The sequence below is a fragment of the Pteropus vampyrus genome, unplaced genomic scaffold (genome assembly GCF_000151845.1).
Source record: "Pteropus vampyrus isolate Shadow unplaced genomic scaffold, Pvam_2.0 Scaffold122, whole genome shotgun sequence".
Taxonomy (NCBI): Eukaryota; Metazoa; Chordata; class Mammalia; order Chiroptera; family Pteropodidae; genus Pteropus; species Pteropus vampyrus.
The window spans coordinates 414,497-441,508 of record NW_011888903.1 but is presented as its reverse complement, the minus strand read 5'-3'; the positions used below and the strand labels follow the sequence as shown (position 1 = coordinate 441,508).

Here is a 27,012-nt window from a genome sequence, read left to right as displayed (position 1 = left end):
GAGATATCACAGAGAAAGCTAAGGGTAGCAGGACCTCTTGTAAACTTGAATGTCTTAAAGCAATTTCCATTATTTGCAAAACATTGTTCAGAAATAGTTCCCATAGCCATAGGAGTTTTTGTGGAGGAAGCAAACACAACAAACACTTGAAAGAATTTTACTGGCACACTCCAATTTCAGAAGAGAATTGGAGGAGCATGTAGCTGGTGATTTGGAGTCCTTATGACCCATGAAGCATTCTGTTACTATGCAACTGCCATCAGTGAGCCCCAAAGAAAGACGATATGTGAGAACCCTGTGAATAAGGATGGCTTCTGCAGCCCTCATCCCCCAGGCCTGTCTGCACAATGGGGAAGCGGTTTCACACAGGACAGGACAGAGCCCCATTTCTGCAGGGAGCACTTTGGCTGGGGATGGACAGACACATGCATCTCACTGAGTTTCATTGTACTATCTGACTCAGAGCTTGTTTACTTCTTTTGGACTCTTTTTCTCTTATAGAATGTACAGTTCCTCCAAGTAGGAGCCTTGCCTATAAGTCAGTGCTCTATTTCAAGATCCCAGGTTAGTGTCTAAGACAGTTGGCTTTCAACAAATATTTGTTGACTAACTGAGTGAATTAGACTGTGGGTGTGAAGACAGGAAAGGGGAAAGTAAGCAATTGCATCAAGGCTCCGAGCTAGAAGTGGTTCAAGAGGAGTTGTGACTGATTGCAGACTTCCGTCCAGCTGTGCTCAACAGAACCTGCTGCTGACCTGTGAACTCCCCTGGCAAGTGGTGAATAAAAGGTGTGACAACCCTGTTTACACTCACGTAATAATATGCTACCTTACAACTGAACTTATAGTTATTTAGGTCCTGTCATGCCTTCAGAGGTTAGAGGTCTGAAAAGATTTCAAAAACTCCAACCACCGCGATAACAGGGTATGTAGTCACTGAGACCCTAGCTTTGTTTTCAAACATTAGTTTGAACCTGATTTCTACAGTTCAGTATGTGTGTGATTTCAGACCCCTTGACATCTCTAACCTCATTTTCCTCATCTCTAAGATTTCAGACCACTTTACATCTCTAAGCCTTTTCTTCAGACTTACTTAGTGGATCGAATTAGATAATAAATGTAAACAGCCTAGCATATGGCCTGGCCCATAGTAAGTGCTCAACAAAAGTGAGTCTTTCATTCTCCTCACCACCTACCATTTTTAGCAGCACATGTTGATATTACCAAAGGGAAGCGAGTCTTTGTTCTGATAGTATTTGTATTTACTTAGTACTCTTTGTAGAATCAAAACACTATAAGCAGAGCACAACAGTTATTTTGGGATATAGTGTTGCTTAGTCAGCAGTTAATAGGAATAAACAATTTCACCTGGAGCTTCCAGGTTACTTTGCAGACAACATCATAAAAACCTTTTTATCCTTACAAGGGGCTCTTGCAGCCAAATGCGGATCAGAGTTGCCAGGGTGTAGTACATCACCAGCAGGAGGATGGGGTTGGCGTGGTGGTACCATGAGAGGTCTGGGTTTGCTATGATCTTCCATGTGCTGGAACAGTCTGTTTGAATTACTGATTTTATACCAAACAACCTGTTTAAAAACAAATAAAAATATTAAAAAGATGTAATAAATATCTGTGTCCCTAACACAGAAAAAAAATCTTGTTTTTAATACGTTTATAAGCTATTCCTGGGTTAAACCATTCTATTCTAGATATTTCATGACTCTTATATTATATTATAACATAATATAGTATATATTATATTATTGTAAAATATAATATATATCCTTAAATCATATATATGTGTATTAGTGTATAAAATTGATGACATTAGCCAGATAATCTTTATATTGGTTCAAAAATCTAGCTAATACTAAATCCTTGCACACCTATTAAAAATGTATGTTTTAATTGTCAATCAGCCCTATTAAAACCATATTTTATTAAAATGTCAAGTAAGTAGTTACACGATACTAAATCTAGCTAAATGAGCACATATTTAGTCTTTAGTAGGACTGAGCATTAGCTATTCAGTTAGTTTTGATACTATTGGGAAAATTTTGAAATTGGACACAGTTCTATGATTCAGCCATAAAAACTAGATATTGTATACCAGAGTTTCTGTTAGGTATACTTCTGTCGATTTTTATTTATCAGCACTTCATTTTTTTAAAGCTTTATAATTGATTATTTACTTTGAAATATAATTTTATGAGGCTTCTTCATTTTTATGTTGATTTCTACTGTATAATCAGAAAGTATCTAATTATAGAATGAGAGATTATGTAAGATTTGATTCATTTAGAAATTCATTTTATATGAGTTTTTTCTAAGAAAAGACTCTACTAAATGATTAAAACTTTTACTTGTTAAGCGAGTCTCATATCTATCTACCCTTTGCATCTTCTACATGTGAACTTCCTTTAGTTTTTATGTTAACATTCTTAATTCAGTTGTAAGATCTTGCAAGACTATATGTCCCTCACCTGTAAAATCTCTCAGGGCTATTACTGTTTTCTATCATAAGACAAGTACAGTATTGGTGAAGTTTTAAACACAAATTTTAAAGTAAGCTAAATAGAAATTAAACTTTAATTTTATTAAAAAATTATACTAAAACTTAGTCTTAGTATATAGATCTTTGCTTCTACATCCAGGTAGATTTTTATAATTAGTGTTAGAAAGAAAAAATTCCTGATAACAAAAGAATTATGTACCACTTAGAATGGTGGAACATTTTGAAAATTGTTTTATAGTCCTAGATTAAAATGTAAAATTTTAGAATTAGATGAGCTGGATGGTCTCTGGATTAATATAAGCAATATGTTTCAGCTACCAAGTCCTCACTCTTCTCACCCCATACCTGGCATATACATTAGAAATATCCTCGTAAATCCTTAGTTTTAAAATACCTGTTTTGCCCCATTAGAAAGTTAGTAGTAATTTCTGCAGTGGTTTGTGAACTGTCCTAAAAGACTTTATATCCTTGAGATTTTTCTTGTTTCTTGAGGTAGGCCTGTATTGCTATAAATTTTTCTCTTAGGACTGCTTTTGCTGTGTCCCATAGATTTTGGAACATTTTGTTTTCATTTTCATTTGTCTCAAGGTATCTTTTGATTTCTTCTTCGATCTCATTATTAATCCATTCATTGTTTAGTAGCATGTTATTTAGCCTCCATGTGTTTGTGTGATTTTTAGTTTTTTTTTCTTGTAATTAATTTCTAGTTTCATATCATTGTGGTTGAAGAAGACACTTGATAACAAATTAGAGTTGGAGACTATAATTTCAATCTTCTTAAATTTACTGAAACTTGTTTTGTGGCCTAACGTGCAGTCTATCTTGAAAAATGTCCCATGCGCACTTGAAAAGACTGCTTATTTTGCTGCTTTGGGTGAAATGTTCTAAAAATATCAATTAAATTAATCTGGTCCAACGTGTCATTTAAGGCTGCTGTTTCTCTATTGATTTTCTGTCTTGAAGATCTGTCCACTGGTGTCAATGGGTTATTAACGTCCCCTACTATGTGTTAATGTCGCTCTCTCCTTTAACGTCCATCAATATTTGTTTTATATATTTAGGTAATCCTATGTTGGATGCATAAATGATTACAAAGGTTATGTCCTTTTGTTGGATTAATCCCTCCATCATTATGAAATGTCCTTCCTTGTCTCTTATTACACCCTTTGTTTTAAAGTCTATTTTATTTGATATAAGTATTGTTACCCCAGCTTTATACATATATATTTAAGGATGTTTATTCAGCACGAACAGCAATAGTACAAAGTACTAAAATTCTAAATGACCATGATGGGGAATGTCTAAATAAGTTATGGGATATTCATGTGTATTATGGGCTACTAAGCAGCCACTAATATAATAAAGATATATATACGTATATACTTGTCATAGAAAACATTCCAACCTATATTTTTAAATATGTGTTAAATTTTAGAATAATTTTAGATTTACAGAAAAGTTGCAAAGGTTGTACAGGGAATTCCCGATACCCAGTTTTTTCTATTGTTAACTTCTTACATTAGTATAGTACATTTGCAACCATTAATGAACCAATATCGATTCATTACTTTTAACCAAAGTCCACATTTTATTAAGATTTCCTTAGTTTTACTTACGGTCCTTTTTCTGTGTTGGAATCTCATTCAGAGTATAGCATCACAATTAGCCATCATGTCTCCTTAAGCTCCTCTAGACTGAGATAACTTCTCAGACTTTTCTTGTTTTTGATGACTTTGACAGTTTTGAGTACTGATCAGGTCTTCTGTAGCATATTCCTTAATTCTGATGTGTTTGTTTGTTTACTCTTGATTAACAGGAGTTAATGAATTTTGGGAGGAAGACCACGGAGGTGAAGTGCCATTCTCATCACATTATATCAAGGATACGTGCTTTCGACATGACTTATTGCTAAGGATGTTAACTTTGAGCGCCTGGCTGAAGTAGTTTTTTTAGGTTTATCTGTAAAATTACTCTTCTCCTCCCTTCCACACTTTACACTTTGGAAGAAAGTTACTATGTATAGCCTATGCTCAAGGGGTGGGATGTTATGCCCCACATCCTCAAGGGATCAAAATCAGCATAACTTATTTGGAATTCTTCCATATAGAAGAATTGTCTCTTCTTCCCATTTATTTATTAAATTATTTAATTATATCTATGTGGATATGGACTCATGGATATGTATTTTATACCTTGTTGCTCAAATAGTTCCAGCTTTGACCACTGGGAGCTCTTTCGGTTTGCTCTTGTGCTCCTATGACAAGTCCCAACATTTTGTATTATTTTCTGGCACTAAAAGATGCCCCAAGCTCATTTTGTATATTCTCTAACCGAAGCTTAGAGTCAGCCATTTCTCCAAGGAGTACTTGTTCCTTTTATTAGAAACCAAGATTCGGACACTATGGTGTCACTATTTCTATGGCCTCTCAGCTGACAGAGTAAGGAACTGTATGTGCGCAAACTTACCCATGCATATGCACATATCTGTACATATTTCTATACATAACCATCTGTACTATATTAAGGTACATGTGAGTTCATGCTTTTGTCTCCAACTCTAATTTGTTATCAAATGGTTCTACCTTCATCCCTTGCTTATCTGTAAACTTCCGCTCAAACAGTGAGAAAATTGGCTCCCCCATCTGCTGTCCATTTAGTTATTTGTTTCATCCCAGTACATAGTGATCTCAGAATTGTTAACATGTACCTCCAAGGGAAATAACTTTATCGACTAGAGCATAGCGCTTATGTACAATTCTCTATCTTTAGTCTTACAACCTCTACTCATTTCCAAAGTTACTTAAGTCAGTATTTTTATCCCTAGCTCCTTCAGTGAAGTTATATCACACATTTGTAATACAGTTAGATTCTTTTGTTACATCTGAATTCCATGATGTGATCTTCCGACCTCCTAAATGATTATTTTTAAATTGCATACCTTAAGGTTCACTCTTTATGCTATATAAAGTTCAATTGATTTTAACAAATGTATAGTGCCATGTGCCTACCACTACAGTATCACAAAGAATAATTTCATCACCTTAAAATTTTTCCCATGCTTCACCTATTCAACCTTCTACCACCCTTCCAACAAAATGTCTGGAAACCAATGATATATTTACCATCTCTATAGTTTTGGCTATTTCGAATGTCATTTAAGTGGAATCATATAGTATGTAGCCTTTTCAGTCTGCCTTTTTTACTTAGAAATATGCACTTAAGATTCATTCTCCCAACCTTACTCTGACTTATGCATATATTTTATGTGTGTGTAAATATATAGGGAAAATCTTTGGAAGAATACTTATTATTGGCCTCAGTTATCTCTGTTAGAAAAGAACTGAATTACAAATAGGAAAAAGTTAGAGGATTTAGACTTTATCCAATGAGCATACATTACCACTATAATTTTAAAGAATATTAAAATATATTCTATTCTCTGCTACATTTGTTTTCCTTCTTTGTTCATGTCCTTGTTCATATCTTAATTGTTTTTACTTTGTTCATATCTTAATTGTTTTTACTTCTATAATTGATACAAATAGTTTTGATTAAAAGCTTTTACACTATATACAAAACAGACCTAGCACTTCTTTTTATGCATTTTGCCTATGTTTTGATGTTTAAAAAAATTAAAACTGACCCATTTTCCTTACTTAAACCAACATTTGCCTCCTTTCCTTTTCTTCTCTCCCCTATTTATTTATTTTTCTTTGTTATCCCCTCCCATACAAAGCTTACAAGGATATTTTCAAAAGAAATACTCTGAGAATTGCCAAAATGTGATCGCATCAACCATTTTGAGATAAGAACTTGAAAAACTGACATCATCTTCCAACAATTTCAACTACAAGTTTTGCAATGTTATAGATAAAGACAATTGCAACCTTGAACAAGACTTCAGTGATGTACCCCTCTCTTCTCTCTGCTCCATAAAAACTCTAAACCTACTTCCACTTAGGGAGCTAAAATTTTAAGGGGCTTCTTTATACATTGAATTGAATAAAGCATTTAACTTACATTTGAGTATTTTAAACTATTTTTAAATTTAATAATAGAAAAAATAATTTATGGTAAAAAAAATCCTATGCAAAAAACAAAAGAACAACAACAACAACGACAACAACAAAACAATTAAATCTCATGGGCAGGTTATTTTGTAAAGAGATTTAAAAGCAAAAGGCACAAAAAGGTCATAAAATATGTGCCCCAAGGCAAGCTTTGCAATGAATAAACTTGAGAAAACTCTAAATAGCATGATGACTTTTAATTAAAGTAAAATCAGTCTTGTAGTCATATGTCACTGAACTTCAAACTTCAATGGTTTGAGACAGGATGTCAAATTTATATTACTTAATATAAATTTTCCCACCTTCATAAAAGTTTGCTAATAATGGAAAATTTTACCAAGCTTTCCAATTTGAAGTTGTTAGAATTTGGGTGCCTTCTAACTAAACTGGGTATTGGACAATACATTCATCAAAATGAGAAATTAAGCTGCTGTCCTATAGAAATTCTTATTTTAACAAAATAATTGGTAGTTTTGGTGCATTGTGACTACTCTCTTCAATTAAATGAGTCAAGTTTTCTTTCCACTGTTTCCTAAATGATGTCAAAAATACTGTGAACTGAATGTAAAATTCTCAGAGTTCTAGGTGGATCATGGAATTACTTCAGACTGTGAGATGTTGATGCCCAAAGAGGATCCTTGATGTCATGTGGTAAACTGTAATTCTTCTTACTAGCAAATGCATACCAGTATTATGACCATGCAGGTGACAATACTGGGTCATGTGTTCAGAGAAATTCTATCATCAGCAGTCTGAGCATCCATAAAAGTATCAAAGTATCAAAGTACAACACATTCTCTTCCCTTAATATCGAAGGCTGAAAGCTCTGTCTCATCCCTATGACTGCCAAGGTGCTGTGTCTTCTGTGTTCTGGTGGATGCTCCTTGGTGCTTTCACGAGTTCAATGGATGCTGAAATAAATGGCAGAGGCTGGAGTGCACAGGTGAATTTGTCTTTCAGGATCACTAATTTTCGATCTGGCTTTCCGTGGTTCAGTCCAACCATCTCCTCTTTGCTTCCTCAAATGAACCCATGTTCTGGTCTGAAGCACTGTCACTGCCCCCAAATTTTAGTTCAGAGCCATCTTCCCACTGTTGCTTACACCTTTCTCTCTCACTTAAAATGTCCTCCTCTCTCCCTAACAATCTTTACTCCTGGTTCAAGCTGCTCGCAGTTTCCACAAAGATGTTTCACAGCACTTAGTGTCGACATCGGTCTCTTCTCTGTTTTTCACTCCTCACATACCTCAAGGGTTGAACGCTCTCTTGCATTTTTATGGTCATTTATGATTTTCAGCCTAAGTTACTTCACATGCCTTATCTTATTTGATGGATATTAGTTTCATACTTGCATGTGTATAGTACGTCACCTCAGTGATCCCTGAACTTAAGAACAGGATTTAAAATGTATGCTTTTTCTGCATCACACAGAGTGGGATGTTTTGATCTCCTGGAGAAGCTACTAAATGCCAGGTTCCAGATCCCAGATCCTAGATCCAGGTACTCTCTGTTCCTTTGTCTGAGAGAAGCCCAGGGGTAAGCATTTTTAAAACTTGTCCTTCAGTCTCCGACTCTAGTAATTCTTATGCCACTAAAGTTTGACAGCTCAATGCTAGTCTAAAACAATGCTGAACAGATACAATTAAGTGGAGTTGGAAACATTATCAATCAACTTAGAACATTTCTAATTTCCAATTTCTCATTAGAGTTGAAAGGAAGGAAGAATACAAAGACTCTTACATGCAGACAAGGTACTAAGAATAGCAATGCAGGTGTTTATTTTTATTGAGGCTCTCATAGAGCTACTGTCTGTGACTCATGGGGTGGATACTATCATTGTACTGATTTTAGAGAGAAGGATACTCATTCATAAGGAGGATAATTTACCTAATACACATAGCTCCTAGTAAGTGGCTGATAAAACATTTGACTATAGATCAAACTGACCCTGTGAAGACAGCAGAGGTATTTTGCTTCCTTCAACAAGGACAGAGATAGTAGATGCTTAATACAGTCATGCCTCAGTACCTCTGGGGGACTGGTTACAGATATCAAAATTCTTGTATGCTCAAGTCTCTTAATCAACTCTCTGTATCTGTATGGGTTCTGCATCCACAGATTCAACCAACCTCAGAACCTGAGACTACAGAGGGCCAACTGTAATAATATTTGTTGAATGATGAGCAAAAAAGAAGGAAGGACCAAAGAATTTAAAGCTGTGATTCTATCAATTCCCTTTACATGGAATAAATGATGGGCTCACCTGTCCATGATAATGTGATGTGAAGTGCTTCCCTTTGTGGTTTCTTGTATACCTGGAGAACTTGCTAAAATGTCAATTCCAAGGGCCACACTCTGAAAATTCTGGACTCTCAAGTCAGGTAGGACCCAAGGATGAGCATATTTTTAGATCAATACCTCAGGTAATCCCTATATATACCAAAATTTGAAAGACACTGATGGGCAGCTTCCCTGGCTAGAGGACTTGACATTTCCTCCTGGGATGTCTGTCTCCCACCTCCCCAGGTGTGTGTGTGTGTAGGGGGGTGGTAGTGATTTCAGCATACTGCCTGCTCTAATGAGCCAACTTTATAACCCTGGAGAGTTGGAGGGATGAAGGAGGCATTTTCTTTAGAACTGGCTTGCTGACAGCTGTTGACAGACTCGTCTGCAGGAGAAATTTCAGCCCAGAATGGGAAACTGTGACTCTGCTTGTCAGGGATGTGGCAACACTCGAGGGGTACAGTGGCATGAGGATGTGGCAGTAATCATAAAACTGGCACTTGGTAAATGGCTGAGAGCTCGGTGAACACTATCCAGGGAAACAAACACCCTTGGATGCGTAAGGAGTAGTACAAGGATGAAATAGGGTCCTGAGCCTCTGGGATCTCTTTTTCTTGTGCTTCTTCATCTTTGGTCTTTTGAACCCACTGTGGCAACTGTAGCCTCCTTTCTCTCTGTTTGGAGTCACCTGAGGATCTTTTAAAGAACTATTACCTGGCCCAACCTGAGACCATCTGAAATCTCTTTGGTTAAGACTAAAGGTGGCAAGACATTTATTTATAAAGCTCCCCTGTGGGTTCTTATGGACAATCAGAGTTGAGAATAGCTTATCCATGACTATGTTTACTACAAGAATGAGCAACTCTACATTACGAATTGTACACAAATGAAGCAAGTTGTAAAGACATCATCTCATAGAGGCTTCAAGAGTCAGTCTTACTGTTTCAGTCCATTTCTACCCTCAGACTCAGACCAGGCTCATCAGGATTCTCAGATCTCTGGAGAGACCCCTTCTCTTTTCTCCTCAGCTCAGGCTAAATATGCTTTCTCGCCTCCATTTGGAACTTCAAGACTGTTTACAAAAATGTATCTACAAGTCTTTTATTTGGAGAACTCATTAGTTTACTCTTTCCCTAAACCAAAGATCCTCTGTAAACATATCCTCGGCCCTGACTAATATCCCTCTCTAATCCTTGTTTTTGTTGCTTTTTCACAGAGCTCATTACCTTTCTGCTCAGTAGGAAAGTGGTACAGGGGTGTGATTCAGAGTATGGACTTCAGGGTTAGATTTGAATTCAAACTCTGGCTTTGCCACTCCTGTAATGTGACGATGTAAATCACTTAACTAATCTACAACTCAGCTTTCTTTAAAATGGGTATACTAGAACTTACCTTATAAAGTTGCTGGGAATATTCAATAAATTAATTAGAACCTGATGCTAGTAAGTGTTCTGTGAACCTCAACTATTATAATGATTAACCCAGCCCCACTATATAAAGTAGGAGCCTTTCATACTTTTTCACAGGGTCATGGGAGCTTCTTGAGAGAAGGCAACAAACAGTGACTGAGTCCTATCAGATGCCCAGTACTTTATACCCACAGCCTGTTTTAGCACCTCATTGATTCCATGAGGCAGGTATTCAACCAATTACAGGATGAAGAACCCAAAACTCCAAGAACTGAAATACTAACAGTCTCACAGTGAGTGAGCCAGGTCAAATGGGAACCAGGCCTGTTTAAATTCCAAAGTCCTTCCATCTCATGAAGCCAAGCTGCTGATAAAAGGCAGAGTGCCTGGAACAGTTGCATGAGAAAGACCTTTCCTTCTCACTTGAGCAAGAAGTACCCAGTTCCCTCTTTTCATACCTTCCTCTATTTTTTTTTCAATTTTACAAGCACATTATCATTGACTCTCCTAGGATAAAGGCTTCACAAATGACCTTGGTCTCTTTACTAAGGAGATGGAAGACACAGGATGAGAAATAGATGTTCCAAATTTAGAATATTGAGCAAGAAGCCACTGAAGAGTGTTTATTGTCCAATATAAAACAGACCTTTCTATAAAGACAGAGAAACTTTCCAGATACCTGTTCTATATTTTTCCAGCTTTCTTTACATCATCATTTCATTTAAAAATGTACATAATGTTATGTTGGCAATATGCCTGTGACAAAATTACACAGTAAAACTCCTAACTATGTTCTTACATTGATCATTTATATTCCTAGTAATTCTCACTAAATCCCATTTCTGATGAGCAATGTCTTAACAAATGCTCCATTACAAAAGTCCAAGCAAAGCTTTTATATTAATTTCCTTTATGAAAAAACATTTGCTTTCTCTGATACCATAATGAATGCCACTGTTGGAAACTGATATAAATGAGTCATAATAAGCTAATATCATTTTTGCTTCGATTTTCTTCCCATTTGACTATAAAATAAAATTTATGGTTTCATTAACACTTTGTAAGATTCTCCCAGTTACTGGATTACATTAACAAATTCCCACAAAATGGAATAAAATGACTCTCATCTAGACTTAATTACTCTCTGGAATCACTCCCCTCATTATATAGAAAATTTTAAAGTTCTGAGTTATACTAACTTTTTCCCTCTTGACTGATTGTTACTAGAATTTATAATGCTAAATCTTAATAGTGAGTAATAAAGCTGCTACCATGTCAGCAACCAATCTGAAGCCTAATGACTCACTTATTTTAGGGCTTGGAGACATATTTTGAATCACAAATGTTTTTGAGCTGAAAAATATCTTAGCAATTACTGATCTCTATACCTCCATTCATATTTCCACCCAGTGCCCTCACCCCTTTTTTTCTGGCCCAATATGACTTGCTCGAGGTCACTTACTACACTGAAAAAACGAGCTAGATATAGGAAGAAAAACTCTTGAAAACTGCTGTCAATCCATGGGTAATTCCACTACTTTGATAATGACTAGATTGAGGTAATGAGCTATATGATATGATGCATATAAAGCAACACCACAGAACGTGGCACATAATAGCTGCTCAAGAAATTCTGGTGACTCCTACCATTATTATTATTATTAAGTACAGCATGAACTTGGTTTAGGCAAGGTCATGGCCCTTTTTATAATATCATACTGATGTTGCTGGCAAACAAGAATATATAAACGTCCTTTTTAAGATGGAATAGAACCACGACCTTCTTAAGATAAACTGGGTCTCTTTAGGGGTGGTGATATTTGGCACAGGTTGGGAGAGTTTGGGTGAGGTGGTAGGAAGTGTGTGTAAAATTTCCAATTGTGTTATTAATATTAGGTTATTCACCAAGAAAAATCTATTTTTCATCTTGGTAATGTGATCAAAGAAAGAAGAGGGCCACTGAGGATATGCACAATTATAGATTGGTTTCTACAAAACATGCATTCTTCTGTTGTGCATATGCGTACTGTTATACACTCATAATCTGTGTTAGTTTCTTGTATTAAACAAAGAAATATTGAGGTAAGGGTGATGTGTACTCTTGTTTAGGACACTGACAAGACAGGAATTAATGCTTCTGGTGGACTTGATTTTAACAGTCTTCACTAACTTTGTTTTTATAATTTTCCAAGTTTAGGATGGGGGAAAGTCTATGAATTCAGTAATCCTCAAGGAGAAAAAGAAGTTCCTTCTAAGGGGGCAACATAAGATTTCTTGGGGTAACCTTTTCAAACTACACGACCTTGCCTGCTCTCATCCTCCACCTCCATCTTTCTGATACATTTACCTGCAGAATGCTCCAGTGCCTCTGAACTCCTGGGATGGGGTGATGCAGTGGGTTCTGAGGGAGAATGGTGGGGCCAGCAAGGAAGCTTGAGGACCACCCGTAGACAGTGTCAGAATCTCTTACAAATCCAAAATAATATGGTGCAGTCAGTACAAGTAAAGTCCTCAAATCTAACTGCTTGTGTGTGTGTGTGTGTGTGTGTGTGTGTGTGTGTGTGTGTCTGTATGCACACACACAGAGAATTAGTTATGTATAATCAAAAGCAAGGATACACTGTCAAAAAGGCAAGGAAATCAGATGTTCACAGAAAGCAATGTTTCCTGAATTTAGATGGTTATCTTTGCTGGACCAAGATTGGATCTATCTTCAAGGGATCTTTCCAGCATGATTCTCTTTTTTCTTATGGTATCCCATCCATATGAGCATAATACTGCTTTTTACACATGAGTTTTTGCTACTTTGGCTTCCAATTCCGTTTTTCCCCTTGCATTGCATCATATGAAAAACACAGTCAATGTTTAACCATCCTTTTTCATTAGTTTCTTACTTATGCTTTAAATACATTTCCATGCCAAACCCTTAGACACATTTTTTGTGTGTGGGAAAATTGGAATCTGACAGGTTTTACACTACATTGTTTTTATAAGCTTAGAAAAACTTTGCATTCAGTCCCTTGGGCTCTACATCATGGCTTTGAAGTCTTTTTTGGCACGTATATGCCTTAACTACTTGCCAATTTTCTGTAATTGGCTTTATACTACAAGTGCAGAATAGTGCCTTATATAAAAGTGTTCTGTCCAAAGGATAATTTTGCACCAGGTAGAAGGTATGAGAGGGTATCCTGTCTTCACAACTGTGATTGTTGATGGACAAGCTGCAGCCATTTGGATATTCCTTTCCATTTAACTATGGAAGACACTCTAACCTCTTCTGATGTCACATCGAGGATTCATAAGAGAACATTTATATTCTATGAGTGTTTTAAATATATGGCCTATTTCCTTTGCCTGCATACATTTTCACCTCTGAGAGAAATGTGAAAAATGAGTCAGGACTATGACTTCCAGGACCAGTTACTTGTCCAGGCTTCTTCCTGTACTACTTCTTATGACAACAAGACCAAGCTCGACACATACGCCATGCAATCTTCCATATTGGGAAGCACAAAATAAGAAGTATTAATGCAGGCATTTCTACTACACACAAATATAACTTTCCCTAAGTAGCTATAATGTAAACATAGATTTAAATACTTCATTTTAAAGTCCTACATAGTTAATAACTGATGAAGTTACAAAGTGGGAGAGATGGAGACCAATATCAACTAAATGGTTCCTCCGACAAATCAGGTACTATGTTATATGACTTACATCAACTCTGTTGGGTGTCTGCTATTGTTTCCATTATACATGGAAATTTTAGGCACAAATGACTGAAAAGGTAGTAAGTGATGAGGCTTATGAATCCAGGTCTACTGGTTTCAAATCATGCCACCCTATTTCTCAGATGCAGTAAGTGGTGATATAAGAAAACCCTAAGAGTATTAGGGCACCCTAAAAAAAAGGGCAGTAGTCATTGGGAAGCTGCATTACAGGACACATGTATTAATTCATCCCTTTATTTCCTGAGTTCTGACTCTGTGTTGGGCACTATAGTTAGTGCTAGGAATGCCTAGGTAAATAAGATACTATTCCTTTTATCAAAAAGTACTGCACTCTTGAGGGAATATTACTCAAATATGGTGAAATGCTTTTACAAAATTGGCTCTGACTTGTTCACCCCATAGGAAGATGGCTGTCAAGATTTTCCTACCATAGAACTGCTTTTTCTGAATGGTAGGTGATGAGAGATGATGGCTTGTCTCACTACTTTCTGAGCAGCAAGGCAGCAGGAGTTAACTCTAAAGTGCACAAGAGCTTCTCACTGACCCCACAGGAGGGGATCTCACTCTCTAAGAGAGTAGTTGCTTGTCTGTTCTTGCATTTGAATTTGTAGGAAGTTCTCACTAAAGAGAACTCTAAAAATTAGTGACCAAGGAGATTCATTTAGTGCCAGAAAGGTCAGAGAAATTTAAGGGAAAAGACCGGATAATCCATTTATGGAGTCATGCTCTCACAGAGGAAAGTAATACATCTCTAAGAAAAGTTAAAGCTAAACTAAATCTACTCAAGGAAGAAACAAACGTATCTAGAATAGGAAATAATCAGCAGAAGTCTAACCAAAACTCAGATCTTCTCACTTCAAGTCCAGGTAAAATGTTACTACATTTTCTGGGCTAAAGTCCTAACTTTCTAAGGTTTATGATGTAGGAAATGGCCATAACTTTTCATGAAATATTCCTGTAATATGATCCAACAAAAAGTATAAGTTGAATGGATTATTCTTGGAAATTTTCTTTTTTAAGAATTCATAAACATATTTTAATGTATAACATGTATCATGAAAATACAGCTCAAAGTAATTTTAAAGAAGGACAAAGTTATCTTCCTGAAGAAATCCTCTTCCATCAATAAATGTCTAATAAGTAAATTATTGATTTTCCCTAAAATATTTTTATGATTTATGGTATCATAAAAATAAAATAAAAATGTGATTTGCTTTTTCATGTCATGCATGTTAGTGTCAGATGTGATTAAAAGATTTCGAGGAGTAAAATACTGACTTCAGGGTCACATTAACCAGTTCCAAATCCAACAAATCATGGCAATGGATGTGAGAGCTGTTTCTTTATCATTCAGACTAGTAGCGGTCAAGAAGGTAACAATAACCATTTTTCATCAATGTTAACTTCAGGTATGATTTCTTCCGCACTTTTAAGTGAAACCAGTCCTTTCAATAACAAGTAGTAAAAACCTAGCTCAAAAAGTAAACAATATATAGTTTGTAAACAAGCACCTAAATACCTGCTTTTGACAATAAAAGGTCCGTTTCTCATAAAAGAGAAAACACTGGAATTGAATCCATTAAGTCACTTGAAAAGATATTCTACATAAACAGATTAAATCCAACATCTGGACTAGGCTTATAACTGTTATAGTTGCCAGTTTCTTCCTGATACCTACATGTGGAAACTAGAAACTGTATCCTCCAGAATGTGATAAAACGTACATTTCTCTGCCCAATGAATTTTCATGGAAATGTTCAGATTATTATACAACTCCTTTGCATCCATGAAGTCACAGATACACTAGTTAAATATGGAGTATGAGGAGAGCCTAAATGTGACTGATAGAGAAAAGGCTCCTTTTATCTCCTGTGTGTTTGTCAACATAAAGTTCTGGGATGATTGTATAGGAAGAAATAAACAACATTCTGAAGTTCTGTCATCAGCACCAATAATTACACAGAAATTTGTTTCTTGTCAAGGTGAATGATAGGGAATGGATTAACCTTCTGACTAGACCAATCAAAAATATATGAAACAATGATTTGGTACATACTGCACATCAGGTAATGAAGAACAGTAATCTCTGAAGAATGAGAGAAAAGAAGATAATCTCTAAAACTGCTCAAGCTTACTGCACTGAGAGTTTCCAGTTTTGAAATTTCCTCCCCCAATGCTGAGAGAGGAAACCCAGGAAAAGTCTGTCAAGTTCTCTGAGTTGAAGACATGTAGCTTACAGTTGAGGAGAGTTTAGGGATGCTGTGGTAGCTAAATTTTAGGGGACAGAGTACATAAGAGTAAGGAACTATACACACAGAGAAGGCTAGAGGCCAAAAGAGAGTCATCATTAAACACTCTGCAGAGAATAGTCCGGTGCATGTATGTGAGGAAACTACTCTATACTGGTAAAAGAACCACATGTATGTGAGGAAACTAGACTGGCAAAAGAACCACCAGAAGGGATTAGAACCTGGTGTTCATACAGGGCAGGGAAGAGTGTGTGTCCCACTAGCCAGAGTAAAAACCCTTATGATCATAGAGCTTTGGGTGGAGCACACAGAAGACAAAATATTCAGCACCTAACAAGGAAAAAATAACAATGTCTGGCAACTGAGTAAACATTACCAGATATAAAAAAATGCAAGCAACTGAAAGAGAAAAATAAATATTGAAACCGACTCAATTTTGATAGAGATGCTAAATCAGTAACTAAAGTTAGACAGTTATATTTCATGTATACAAAAAGTAAGTAAAGATGTGAAAGATGTAAAAATAAAAACGGTAATGTATGAGAAGAAAAATACAGTGGATGATGTTAACAACAGATTAGATGTTACAGGAAAAACATTAGTAAACTTAAAGACATGGGAGTAAAAGTATACAAAATATAGCAAAAAGAGAAAAAAGAATAACAAAAAGTTAACAGAACATCAGTGAGCTGAGGGACAATTTCAATTGGCCTAACATATATGTTATTGGGTACTCAAAAAAGGATGTATATTTGAATAAATATAGCCAAAATATCCCAAATTTGATGAAAAATATATACAAACAGTTCCAAGAAATAATAAACCTCGACGACAAGAAAAATAAAGAAAACTATACCACACTCAAGTCTACCGATAGTGTGAAAATCTTAAAAGCAATCAGAAGAAAAAAGAGTTATATACAAAGGAACAATAACAGAATTGCAGATTTCTTGTCAGAGACAAGTGAGAAGAAAGTGGGGCAACATCTTTAAAGTAGTGAAATAAAAGCTGTCACCCTAGAAATCTGTACTCAGCAAAAATATCTCCAACATACTCGTGCTATAAAATATGTAAAATTCTTTTATGCAGAAGAAAAATAAGAGATGAAAATATAGACATATATAAAATAATAAAGAACATGAGAAATGAGTAAATTTGCTTTTTATTAATTAAAAATCTTCAAAATATGATTGACTCCTTTTAAACAAATATAACAGTGGTGTAGTATAGGATTTGTAACATATAAAAGTAAAGTAAAGTGTATGACAATAGCACAAATGTTGGGAAAGGAAAAATTATAGTTTACCATTGAACAGTTCCTATATTGCACAAGTGGTATTATATCACTTAAATTTGAATTAATGATGCCCTAAAACAACCATAAATTTACAAAATAGTTTGTTATAATTCAGCAAGAGAGATAAAAAATTTAATTTACATAGAAAAGAAGGAGAGAATAATTTGGAAAATAAAAAAAAAATGGAGACATGCTAGATCTCAATTTAAAATTATTAATAGTCATATTACTTGTTAACAGTCTAAGTATGTACAATTAAAAGGCAGAGAGTGGACATCAGGGAGGATGCTGGAGTAGAAAGTAAGGAATCTGTCTTAACTATTTGAGACTCTGGAGTTTACTTGAAGGCTTCAAACTGCCAGAGGAAAGTTGGGCTCAAAAATTAGAGTTAATATTGGTCAAATTCAGCCTTCAGTGGGTGAGCAGCTATCCATCCTCCTTGCTCCAGGCCAACGTCAGGTAGCAGTATGCAAGGCAATCTGCATTTCTTGTGTGGCTTGCTAGAGCCAGGGTGAGCAATAAGGACCTTCTCCCCCAAGTATCGGAGATAGTATTTGAATTACAGATTGCTGCTTATGGTCACTGAAGAGCAAGTACAGAGGTTGGCCACTATTATTTCAACTTCCATTGACTGAAATAGCTTCCAGTGGATTTAAAGGAGCCACATCTCATTTGGGGCATTTTTTTTTTTTTTTGACATTCAAGAACAATTGTGTATATAGAGAAATTTACAAAGGTACAATACATGCCTAAGGAAAGAGGCAGAGTCAGAAAAGACCAGGGATGAACTTAAGTTTTCACTTCAGGCTGATTCCCAGCCAAGACACTCTATAACAGTTAAAAAAAAAACGAAAAAACAAAAAACAAAAAAAACAAGCATGCCATGGGTCTTATTTCCAGAGTTAACACATTATAAGAATTTAATCTCCAGTCTTGAACAAAATTTCACAAGGCATATGAAGAAAGAAGAAAATATGACCTATTCAAAGGCACAAAATAAACTGACAGAAACCGTACTGGAAGACATGCAGACATTGGACTTACTAGACAAAGACTTAAAAATCTACCTTAAAAATGCTCAAAAAGCTAAACAAAGCCATGGACAAAGGTAAGAAATTAAGAATATCAATAAAGACATAGAAATTATAAAAAAAAGACTCCCCCCTAAAAAAATTCTGGTGTTAAAAAATACAATAATTGAAATAAAAAATACAGAGGGGTTCAAAGGTAGATTAGAGTAGGCAGAAGAAAGAATCAGTGAACTTACAGATATGACAATTGAAATGATCAAGTCTGAGAAACAAGAACAAAAAGAATGAAGCGAACAGAGCCTAAGGGACCTGTGGGACACCATCAGGTGGACCAACAAATGCATTGTGGGAGTCCTAGAAGAAGAAGAGAAAGAGAAAGGAGCAGAGAGGAAATTTGAAGCATAAAAGCTGGAAGTAAATATGATGAAAAACATGAAATTTCAAAATGATGCATGCTGAGAAAAATTATAATCAAACTGTCTAGAGTCAAAGAAAGAATCTCAAAACCAGCAAGAGAAAAGTGACTCATCACATAAGAGAGATTATCAGCTAATTTCTCATCAGAAACCTTGGAGTCCAGAGGCAGTAGGTTGATATATACAAAGTACTAAAAGAAAACAACTGTCAACCAGGAGTTCTGGAAAAACTGCCCTTCAAAAATGAGAGAGAAGTTAAGATACTCCCAGATAAACAAAAAATGAAGGAGTTCATTACTACCTGCCTTGCAAGAAATGCTAAAGGGAGCCCTGCAGGGTAAAATAAAAGGATGCTAGACAGTAACTTGAAATCATATTAAAAAATAAAGATCGCCGGTAAAAGTAAATACATGGGCAATTACAAAAGCTAGCAATATTGTAATTTTGGTTTATAACTTCACTCTTTAAATTTTCTTCATGATTTAAAAAACAAATCAATTAAAAAAATTCTTTCAAGTTTATGTGGAACATTTACCAAAAGAGACCATATTCTGGACTAGAAAACAAATTATATTCTCTGACAATTAAATTAAAATCAAAAGAGAAATATTTCTGAAAAATCCTCAAATATTTGGAAACCAAGTACATATATAGCCAATAAATGGAAGAGGAAATGGAAATGTAAAGTAAAAAAATATTTTGAACTGACTAAAACATACCATATCAAGATTTATAGAATGCTACCAGTGTAGTATTTAGGTGGAAATTTGGATTTTTTAATTAAAGTATTTCTACACATCAATGTTAGAAAAAAAAATCCCAAAACAATGACTTCAATTTCTCCCTTTAGAACAACAAGAGAGAGAAATTTTTAAAAAAGAGTAAGTTAAATCCAAAGTTTAATATAATTAAGGCAATTAAACACAAAGAAAGTAGAAGAAAGGAAATTAAAAATATCTGTGTAAAATTAATGAATAGGAAATTAAAAAATCAATAGAGGAAAACAAAGACTAGTTCTCTGAATAGATGATAAATTGATAAAGTCTAGCTAGACAGAACAGAAAAAAGAAAAGAAGGAAGGCACAAATTACTAATCTCTGGAATAATTAAATAACATTATCCCAGATTCAAAAGAAAATAAGTAAATATTACTAACAACTTATACCAGTAAAGTTGACATCTTGCCTGCAAAGGTAAATTCCTTGAAAGACACAAACTACCAAAACTTATTTAAGAAAAAATAACCTGAGTAGTAAAGACATCTAGTAAAGACATTGAATTTGTGGTTAAAAACCTTCCCAATAAAAAAAAACTTCAAGGCAAATGCTTTAAGAAGAAATAATAAGAAAACTAAATCGGCTTTTGCTGATCAAAACAGGAAATGCTTCCCAAGTCATTCTATGAGGCTAGCATTATTATATATAAAAACCAAAAACAACCCAATAAAAGAAAACTACTGGCCATTATCTACAATGAATGTGGACACTTGATTTTTAACAAAGGTGCAAAGGTAATTCGGTGAAGAAAGGATAGTCATTTTAAGAAATGATTCTGGAACTATTTGTTACCTTAGGCAAAAAAAAAAAAAGAAAACCTATAAAACTTCTAGAAGAAAATACAGAAGAAATCTTTGTGAATTTGGATTAAGCAAATGTTTATTAACTATCACACGAAAAGCATGATTCATAGGAGAACAACTAAAAATTGGACTCTTAAAATTTAAAACTCTGCTCTTGCGATGACACTATTAATAGAATGATAATTCGCAGACTGGAAAATTATTTTCAAAACATATATCTGATAAATGACTTGAATCCAGATTTTCTAAACAACTTTCAGAACTTAATACCAAGAAAACAAACAGTGCTGATGCTTTTAAAAAAAAATGGGTAAAATATTTTAACAGAAACTTCATCAAAAAGATATATAAATGTAAAATCAGCTCATGAAAAGATTATCAGCCTCATTAGTCATTAGGGAAATGCAAATTAAAACAAAACCACAATGAATTGCCAGTACACACCTACTAGAATGCCTAAAATTTAAAAAGATATGGAGGAGGAGAAGAAGACAATACTGTATGAGAACATTTATATAAAATTCTAGAAAACGTAAACTAATCTAGTTACAGATTGCACATCAGTGGTTATCTGGGGATGGGATGAGAAGACGATGAAGGGCAGGAGAGAATGAGAAAACAAAGGGTTTGAGGGAACTTCTGGGTTTGATGGATTTGTTCATTATCTTGACTGTGGTGATAGTTTCATGGGTATGTTTATGTCACAACTTGTGGAATTGTGCACTTTAAATACATGCACTTTATTGCATATCAATTATACCTCAGGAAAGCTATTAAGAAAAACAATTACAATATTTACACCAATGAGTAACAAGTTTATGAAAATGTTTGTCAAATTTTCTAAGCAAAAAGCTTTTTTAGAGAAACTCTGAAAGAGAAAAATCAAAGCATTTTTGTTTCTCATTTTCAGCGCTAATCTCATTCTTGAGTCTGAGTTGCTTAGAATTAAAAAGCAAGTTACAATACAATAGCAAGTTACTGCATAAGCAACATTCTGAAGTGCAATAAGCCAGGCAGTTTTGAGGCAATAGTGTTCACTAGATTTATTTTCAAAATACTTTACAAGTCAGCCAAATCAGCTTATTTACAACCAAACTGAAAAATTAATGAGGTGTTGCTGCAATCCAGACCATGGATGAGAATTTTAACTCTAATAAACAAGATGGTCACACTTTCCAATAAAATGTGTGATAGTTAAATAATTGTTTTGTCCCAAAATACCCCTTTTCAAAAGATCACTTCAGATTTAATTTTTCATAAGCTGTTATTTTAGCTTGAAGGAACAGTCCATCTTTCTACCACAAGAAAATCTACCATCGTTATTTTCCTATTAATTTTTAAAGTTGAAAGAACCTAAATGTACCATTCAAGTATAGTGTGCAATATATTCATTAATACCAATCATTTGTAGCAAATTTAGGAAAGTTCACCTAGGAAGTATTCACTGCAGCCTGGGGCATGCTAGGCACTGCTTCAGATACTGAGGGAACATAAGGGTAAATTAGATGTGGTTTCTGCCTTTGATTGCTAGGTGAATCCTCTAACACTGCTCTTTGCCTGGATCCAAATGCTATGTATCCAAAATGACTACCTCAGGCCATCAATCAGCTGCTTCATGTTGCTATGGCTATAGATGTCTCTCACATGGGCTCAAATTATAGAGTTTGTGGACTTCTAAGAGAGACAAGTCTATGGTGAAGATATTATTATTATAATTATCTCCATTTTATATACATACAATTTCAACTTAGGTTTGCTTAAGAAATGTATATATAAACATTAAAATATAAAACAGTAAGGAGGTGCCTCAAAAATTAAAAATAAAACTATCATATGATCTAGCTATTTCACTTCTGTATATTTATCTGAAGAAAATGAAAGACTAACTCCGAATGACATATGCACCCTCATGTCATTGAGGCATTATTTACAATAGCCAAGATACGGAAGCCACCTAGGTGTCCATTAATGAATGAGTGGATAAAGAAAATGTGGTATATATATACACACATATACAGTGGAATATATATATATATATATACACACACACATATATACATATATATATACACATATATATATATATATGTGTAATAATATATATATATATATATATATATTATGGAGAGAATACCAAGAAACAGAATTAAATAGTACTAAATTTTCCCAGAGCTGGAACTGATTTTCTGTATCAGTAATACAGTATGGTGGTGACTTTTAAGGAAGGATGAAAGAAGAATTATTTTATTGGAATGGATTTTACTAAACTACTAGATGCCATATAAACTGGAAATCAGATACGGAAAATATTATCACTTATCAACCCTCACATGTAACAGTTTATTTAGTTTTAAAAATCACACTGTGTATGCTTTTTACAGACATACACAAAAACTGCAGTAGATGTAATATTTTTTAAATTGTCTTCTGATTATCAGGCATGGGCAGACCTCATCAATATTCACCACAACACTCTAGAGCAGGTATAGTAGCCCCACTTTTAAGACCAGGCCTCCTCCAAATTAAGTAATGTTACCCAAAGACTCAACAATAAGAGATAAAGCTGGTCCCCGAGGAACATATTGAATATAAACTGAAATATCAAATTTCTTCAAAGTGGAAGCTACTTACTAGTTTAACCATGTTTATTTTAACCATCAGGGATAAAACTATTTTTTGAGTTTTATAAATAAATAAATTTAAAACTATCATTTTTCTCAAGCAAAACTAAATATTTGCCAACACCATACTTAAGGAAACACATAAATCATAGCCTCTTTTGTGATATTTAAATACTGGATGACATGTACCACAGAGCGTGGCAGTGGGACTGCATTAAAATTGACAGTGACCTTCCTGAGAAATAATTTTCATGTACATTTTACAGCCCATGGCCACATCTGGGGCTGAGAGTTCAGGAAAAAACAAAACAAGTTGTGTACATTATTTTGATACACAAGGTGATGAAATGCAAGAGTTTCAGGAGATAGAAACAAAAACCCAGCTTGGACAGCGATTTCCTGAAAGCTCACTGTGTGAGAATGCTGAGGCCCCGACCCGAACCTAGTCAGGAGACACGTGTATGAACAGATTATTATGGCCCACTGCAAACAAGGACTAGCAGGCAAGTCTGCATAGGGCAATTGCCCAGAAGATAATTCTTGTCCCTCACAGAAGGAAACATGGAGGTTCCAGAGGGAGGAACTCATGTTAGGTTTTGAGGGTAGAGTAGGAGTGAGTGAGATGGGAAAGCAGAGGAAGGACATTTCCAGTGAAGGAAACAGTATAAGGGGTAGAGTAGCTTAACGAGCTCAGGGACCTATAGGCTACAATTTTTAGACATGGGGAAGTGAATTTAAATAAGAAAAATATTTTTATGTTAATATGATGACCACAACAATAAAGTCAGTTTCCTTTAATAAGCACTCCTCATTACCAAGCACTGGATATACATTCTTCTATTTAATACCACACTCTGCTCTGAGACAGGCACTATTTTCATCCCTATTTTGTAGATGAGGAAACACAAGCACAGAGTGTTAGGTAAGGTTGTGCCTAGGTGCTCTGTCTAGATATCAGTAAGGCCAAGATTCAATCCTGAGTTGTCAAACTCCAGAGAATGCACTTGCAAGCATAGTATAATCCCCTCAATATCACCTTATGAGTGAGTGGACCCCACTTTATCTTTGATAGCAGAGACGGCACTTGGGCAGTAAAGTCCTGACCTGTTGTGACATGTGTGCAGGTGAGCTGCTCTTGTAAATATAAACCCTATAGAGTGTGTCTGCACTGTCAGGTCAACCAGGGGTATTCTAGGTACCCACAGAGACTATGGCAGATTCTCCATGAAAACTGAAAGGAAGATTCTTTCTGGGAGATGCCCTCAACAGGCAAAAGGTGAGAAATCGGGACTACAATATTTAATCATGGCTGAAGTTCTGGAAGGCTAATTGGGAAGTTTAGGTCTCTGAGTTTAATACCTGTGCAAAGATTTGTCTGCCGGGTAGGAAGGAGGAGCTGCTTTTGTACAGTGCCAGATGTCATGATTGGGTAGGACATCCCTATGTCCACAACACACCCTCCAATGGTCCCAAGTGAACATAAAGTTGTAGCAAATTGCCCAAACGAACTCGGGTTCAAATATTTCTGTTCTATTGATTTTCCATTTATCTGTAGAAAGTCAGCTAATTTCTCTTTTGGCTTGTTTTTTTTTTTGTCTTTCAGATGAGCACAATGAACTCTGCCTGAGACATGTAGAATAATTCACTTAATCATTAAGGATCTTTTCAAAATGAAACCAAATTTGGTTATTAGTACATCATTTACCGACTACAAATTAAACAACTCTATAGATTAATTGCCAGTGCTATCTTCTTTTAAAAAAATGGTAAAGGGGAAGTGTTAACTTGGATGGATTAATTTACATACTTTAGCATTAAAATAACCTGCTTTACATTTGTTTTTCCCCATACACTAGACTGCTTTCAGATGAAGTTCTTATCAACTTGTCTCCATCAAAAACAATTTAGTCTTTCTGTACTGTTTCTGTTACTAAACCTCAGTTCACTCCAACGCAAGACAAGGTATATCATCGCAATCCTGGGCTAGGCTGCAGAAGTGCATACATTCAGACAACCTGGTTTATATAACCATTTGCAAAGCAAATTGCAGCAGACCTATGAGAAGAACTGATTGCCTTGTTTCATTTTCTAAAGGATCCAATGGCTCCTCCAAACTAGAAGAAAAAGACATACAGCATTGGAGGCCTTTATTACCCTTTACATATTACTGACAGTTTTGTGACTACTATAAAAATAGTATAAATATAATAAATGATATTATACTTTTAATATTTGATTTTAACCTTTTTCTTACTTGTCACAGATTAAATCATGATACTGGAGTTCCAGGCTTTGCTTTTGCTTTTTACATTGTTTTAACACTGAAATAAATATAAGCTTTTCCTTCACTAAACATAATGCATTTTCTTATCATCAGGATTTATTGAAATAGACATAAAAAAGGTAACATTTATTTAGTAGAGAATCTCACTTTCCTAGAGAATGGCCTGAGAATTTCTCCCATTCCTTCCTACCCTTGCATTTTCTAACTTCACAATTTAAGGTGAGAAAAGCAGCAAAACAACAAATTGAGTTCGAGCAAACAAGTCTAATCCTGGCAGTGACTTTTGTGAGCATTCTAAAGAGGTTTAGGAGTTTGAATGCAAGTCAAAGATTAGAAGAGACATTTAAAAAAATTATTCGGTCATATACTCATCTCAAAGCTTAATGTACACAAAATGTGCATTAATAGGGTTGATAAATAAATTTATGACTTCCAAGTATCAACATCATGATTAAGAAAACAATAGGCAGTCTGCAGCCGTGATACCCTGAACAAGCAAGCCCAAACCTGTCTGATCTAGAAGCTAAGCAAGGTCGAGCCTGGTGGGAGACCACCTAGGAAGACCAGGTGCTGTAGGCACAAAAAAATAAAAAAATAAGGGATTGTAAACTGACAAGGTGCTTGCAATCTGTGAGGTCAACCAAGGGTTGCCTAGACTGAAAAAAAGAAGGAAAAAAAAAAAAGAAAACAAAAGGCATTTCAGTCTCCTGCCATACCCTTCACCCTGGCCTATGTCAGAACTTTCAATCTATGTAACTCAAGATTAAAAAACAAAGAACCAACTTTTTGGATTGTTTTTAGATGAGTTTACCTCAGAATTACTTTTGGTACCATTTTCATAAAGAAACAGTCAGTGCAGTAGTGATGTGCTGCCAAACTATTAACATTGGCTTTCAATTCACATCACTAAAAAGTAAAAGTTTGTAGCATTCAAACTCATTTTAAAGTTTTTCAAGGTGTCTCACATTCATGATAATTCAGAACAAATCAGGTCCACTTGTCTTTGTCTTCTATTCAGTGTACCCTCTGCATATTTAATGCAGAAAGCCCACAGGACACAAGTTGTCTAAGACTTACTTCATAAGAATGGCTACCTTTCAGGTAGGAAAACAAGTGAGGATATGCACGTGTATAATTGGAGGAATCTGCATATTAGCCACCACCTTTAATTTAAGGTGTTTGCTGTCAACAGAAATTCCCTATGAAAATATAAAACCATTGGAAAGAACTACACTTTAACTTAGCTAAGCCAAATGTTGTTTAATTCACAATTTTTCTTAGGGATACCTGCCAGAATAGTTGAAATAAGGCTCTATTCTATTAAACAAACTATGTTGAATAGTATAGTATTAGTCTTACATTTACGTATGTGGATTTGTTTTGAAGTTTTGTTTTGCTGGGTCAAATTCATAAAAGTGGTCACTAATTTTTCCACCATGATTATAGTATACTACTGCATTTCACATTTAGGAATAATAATCCTTCTTTCAGACACAGTATCTATGACAACGAAATTTGTGACAAATGCC

General features: G+C 35.1%; 1 protein-coding gene across 1 annotated transcript in view; it reads right to left on the bottom strand.

Moving 5' to 3' along the window:
• PIEZO2 (piezo type mechanosensitive ion channel component 2) overlaps positions 1-27,012 on the bottom strand; it is a 383,378-nt gene that overhangs the window by 110,710 nt on the left and 245,656 nt on the right. The window contains exon 8 of the mRNA XM_023534183.1: positions 1,423-1,585. Within this exon, the coding sequence (XP_023389951.1) occupies positions 1,423-1,585 (163 nt within the window). The remainder of the gene's footprint in view (positions 1-1,422; positions 1,586-27,012) is intronic.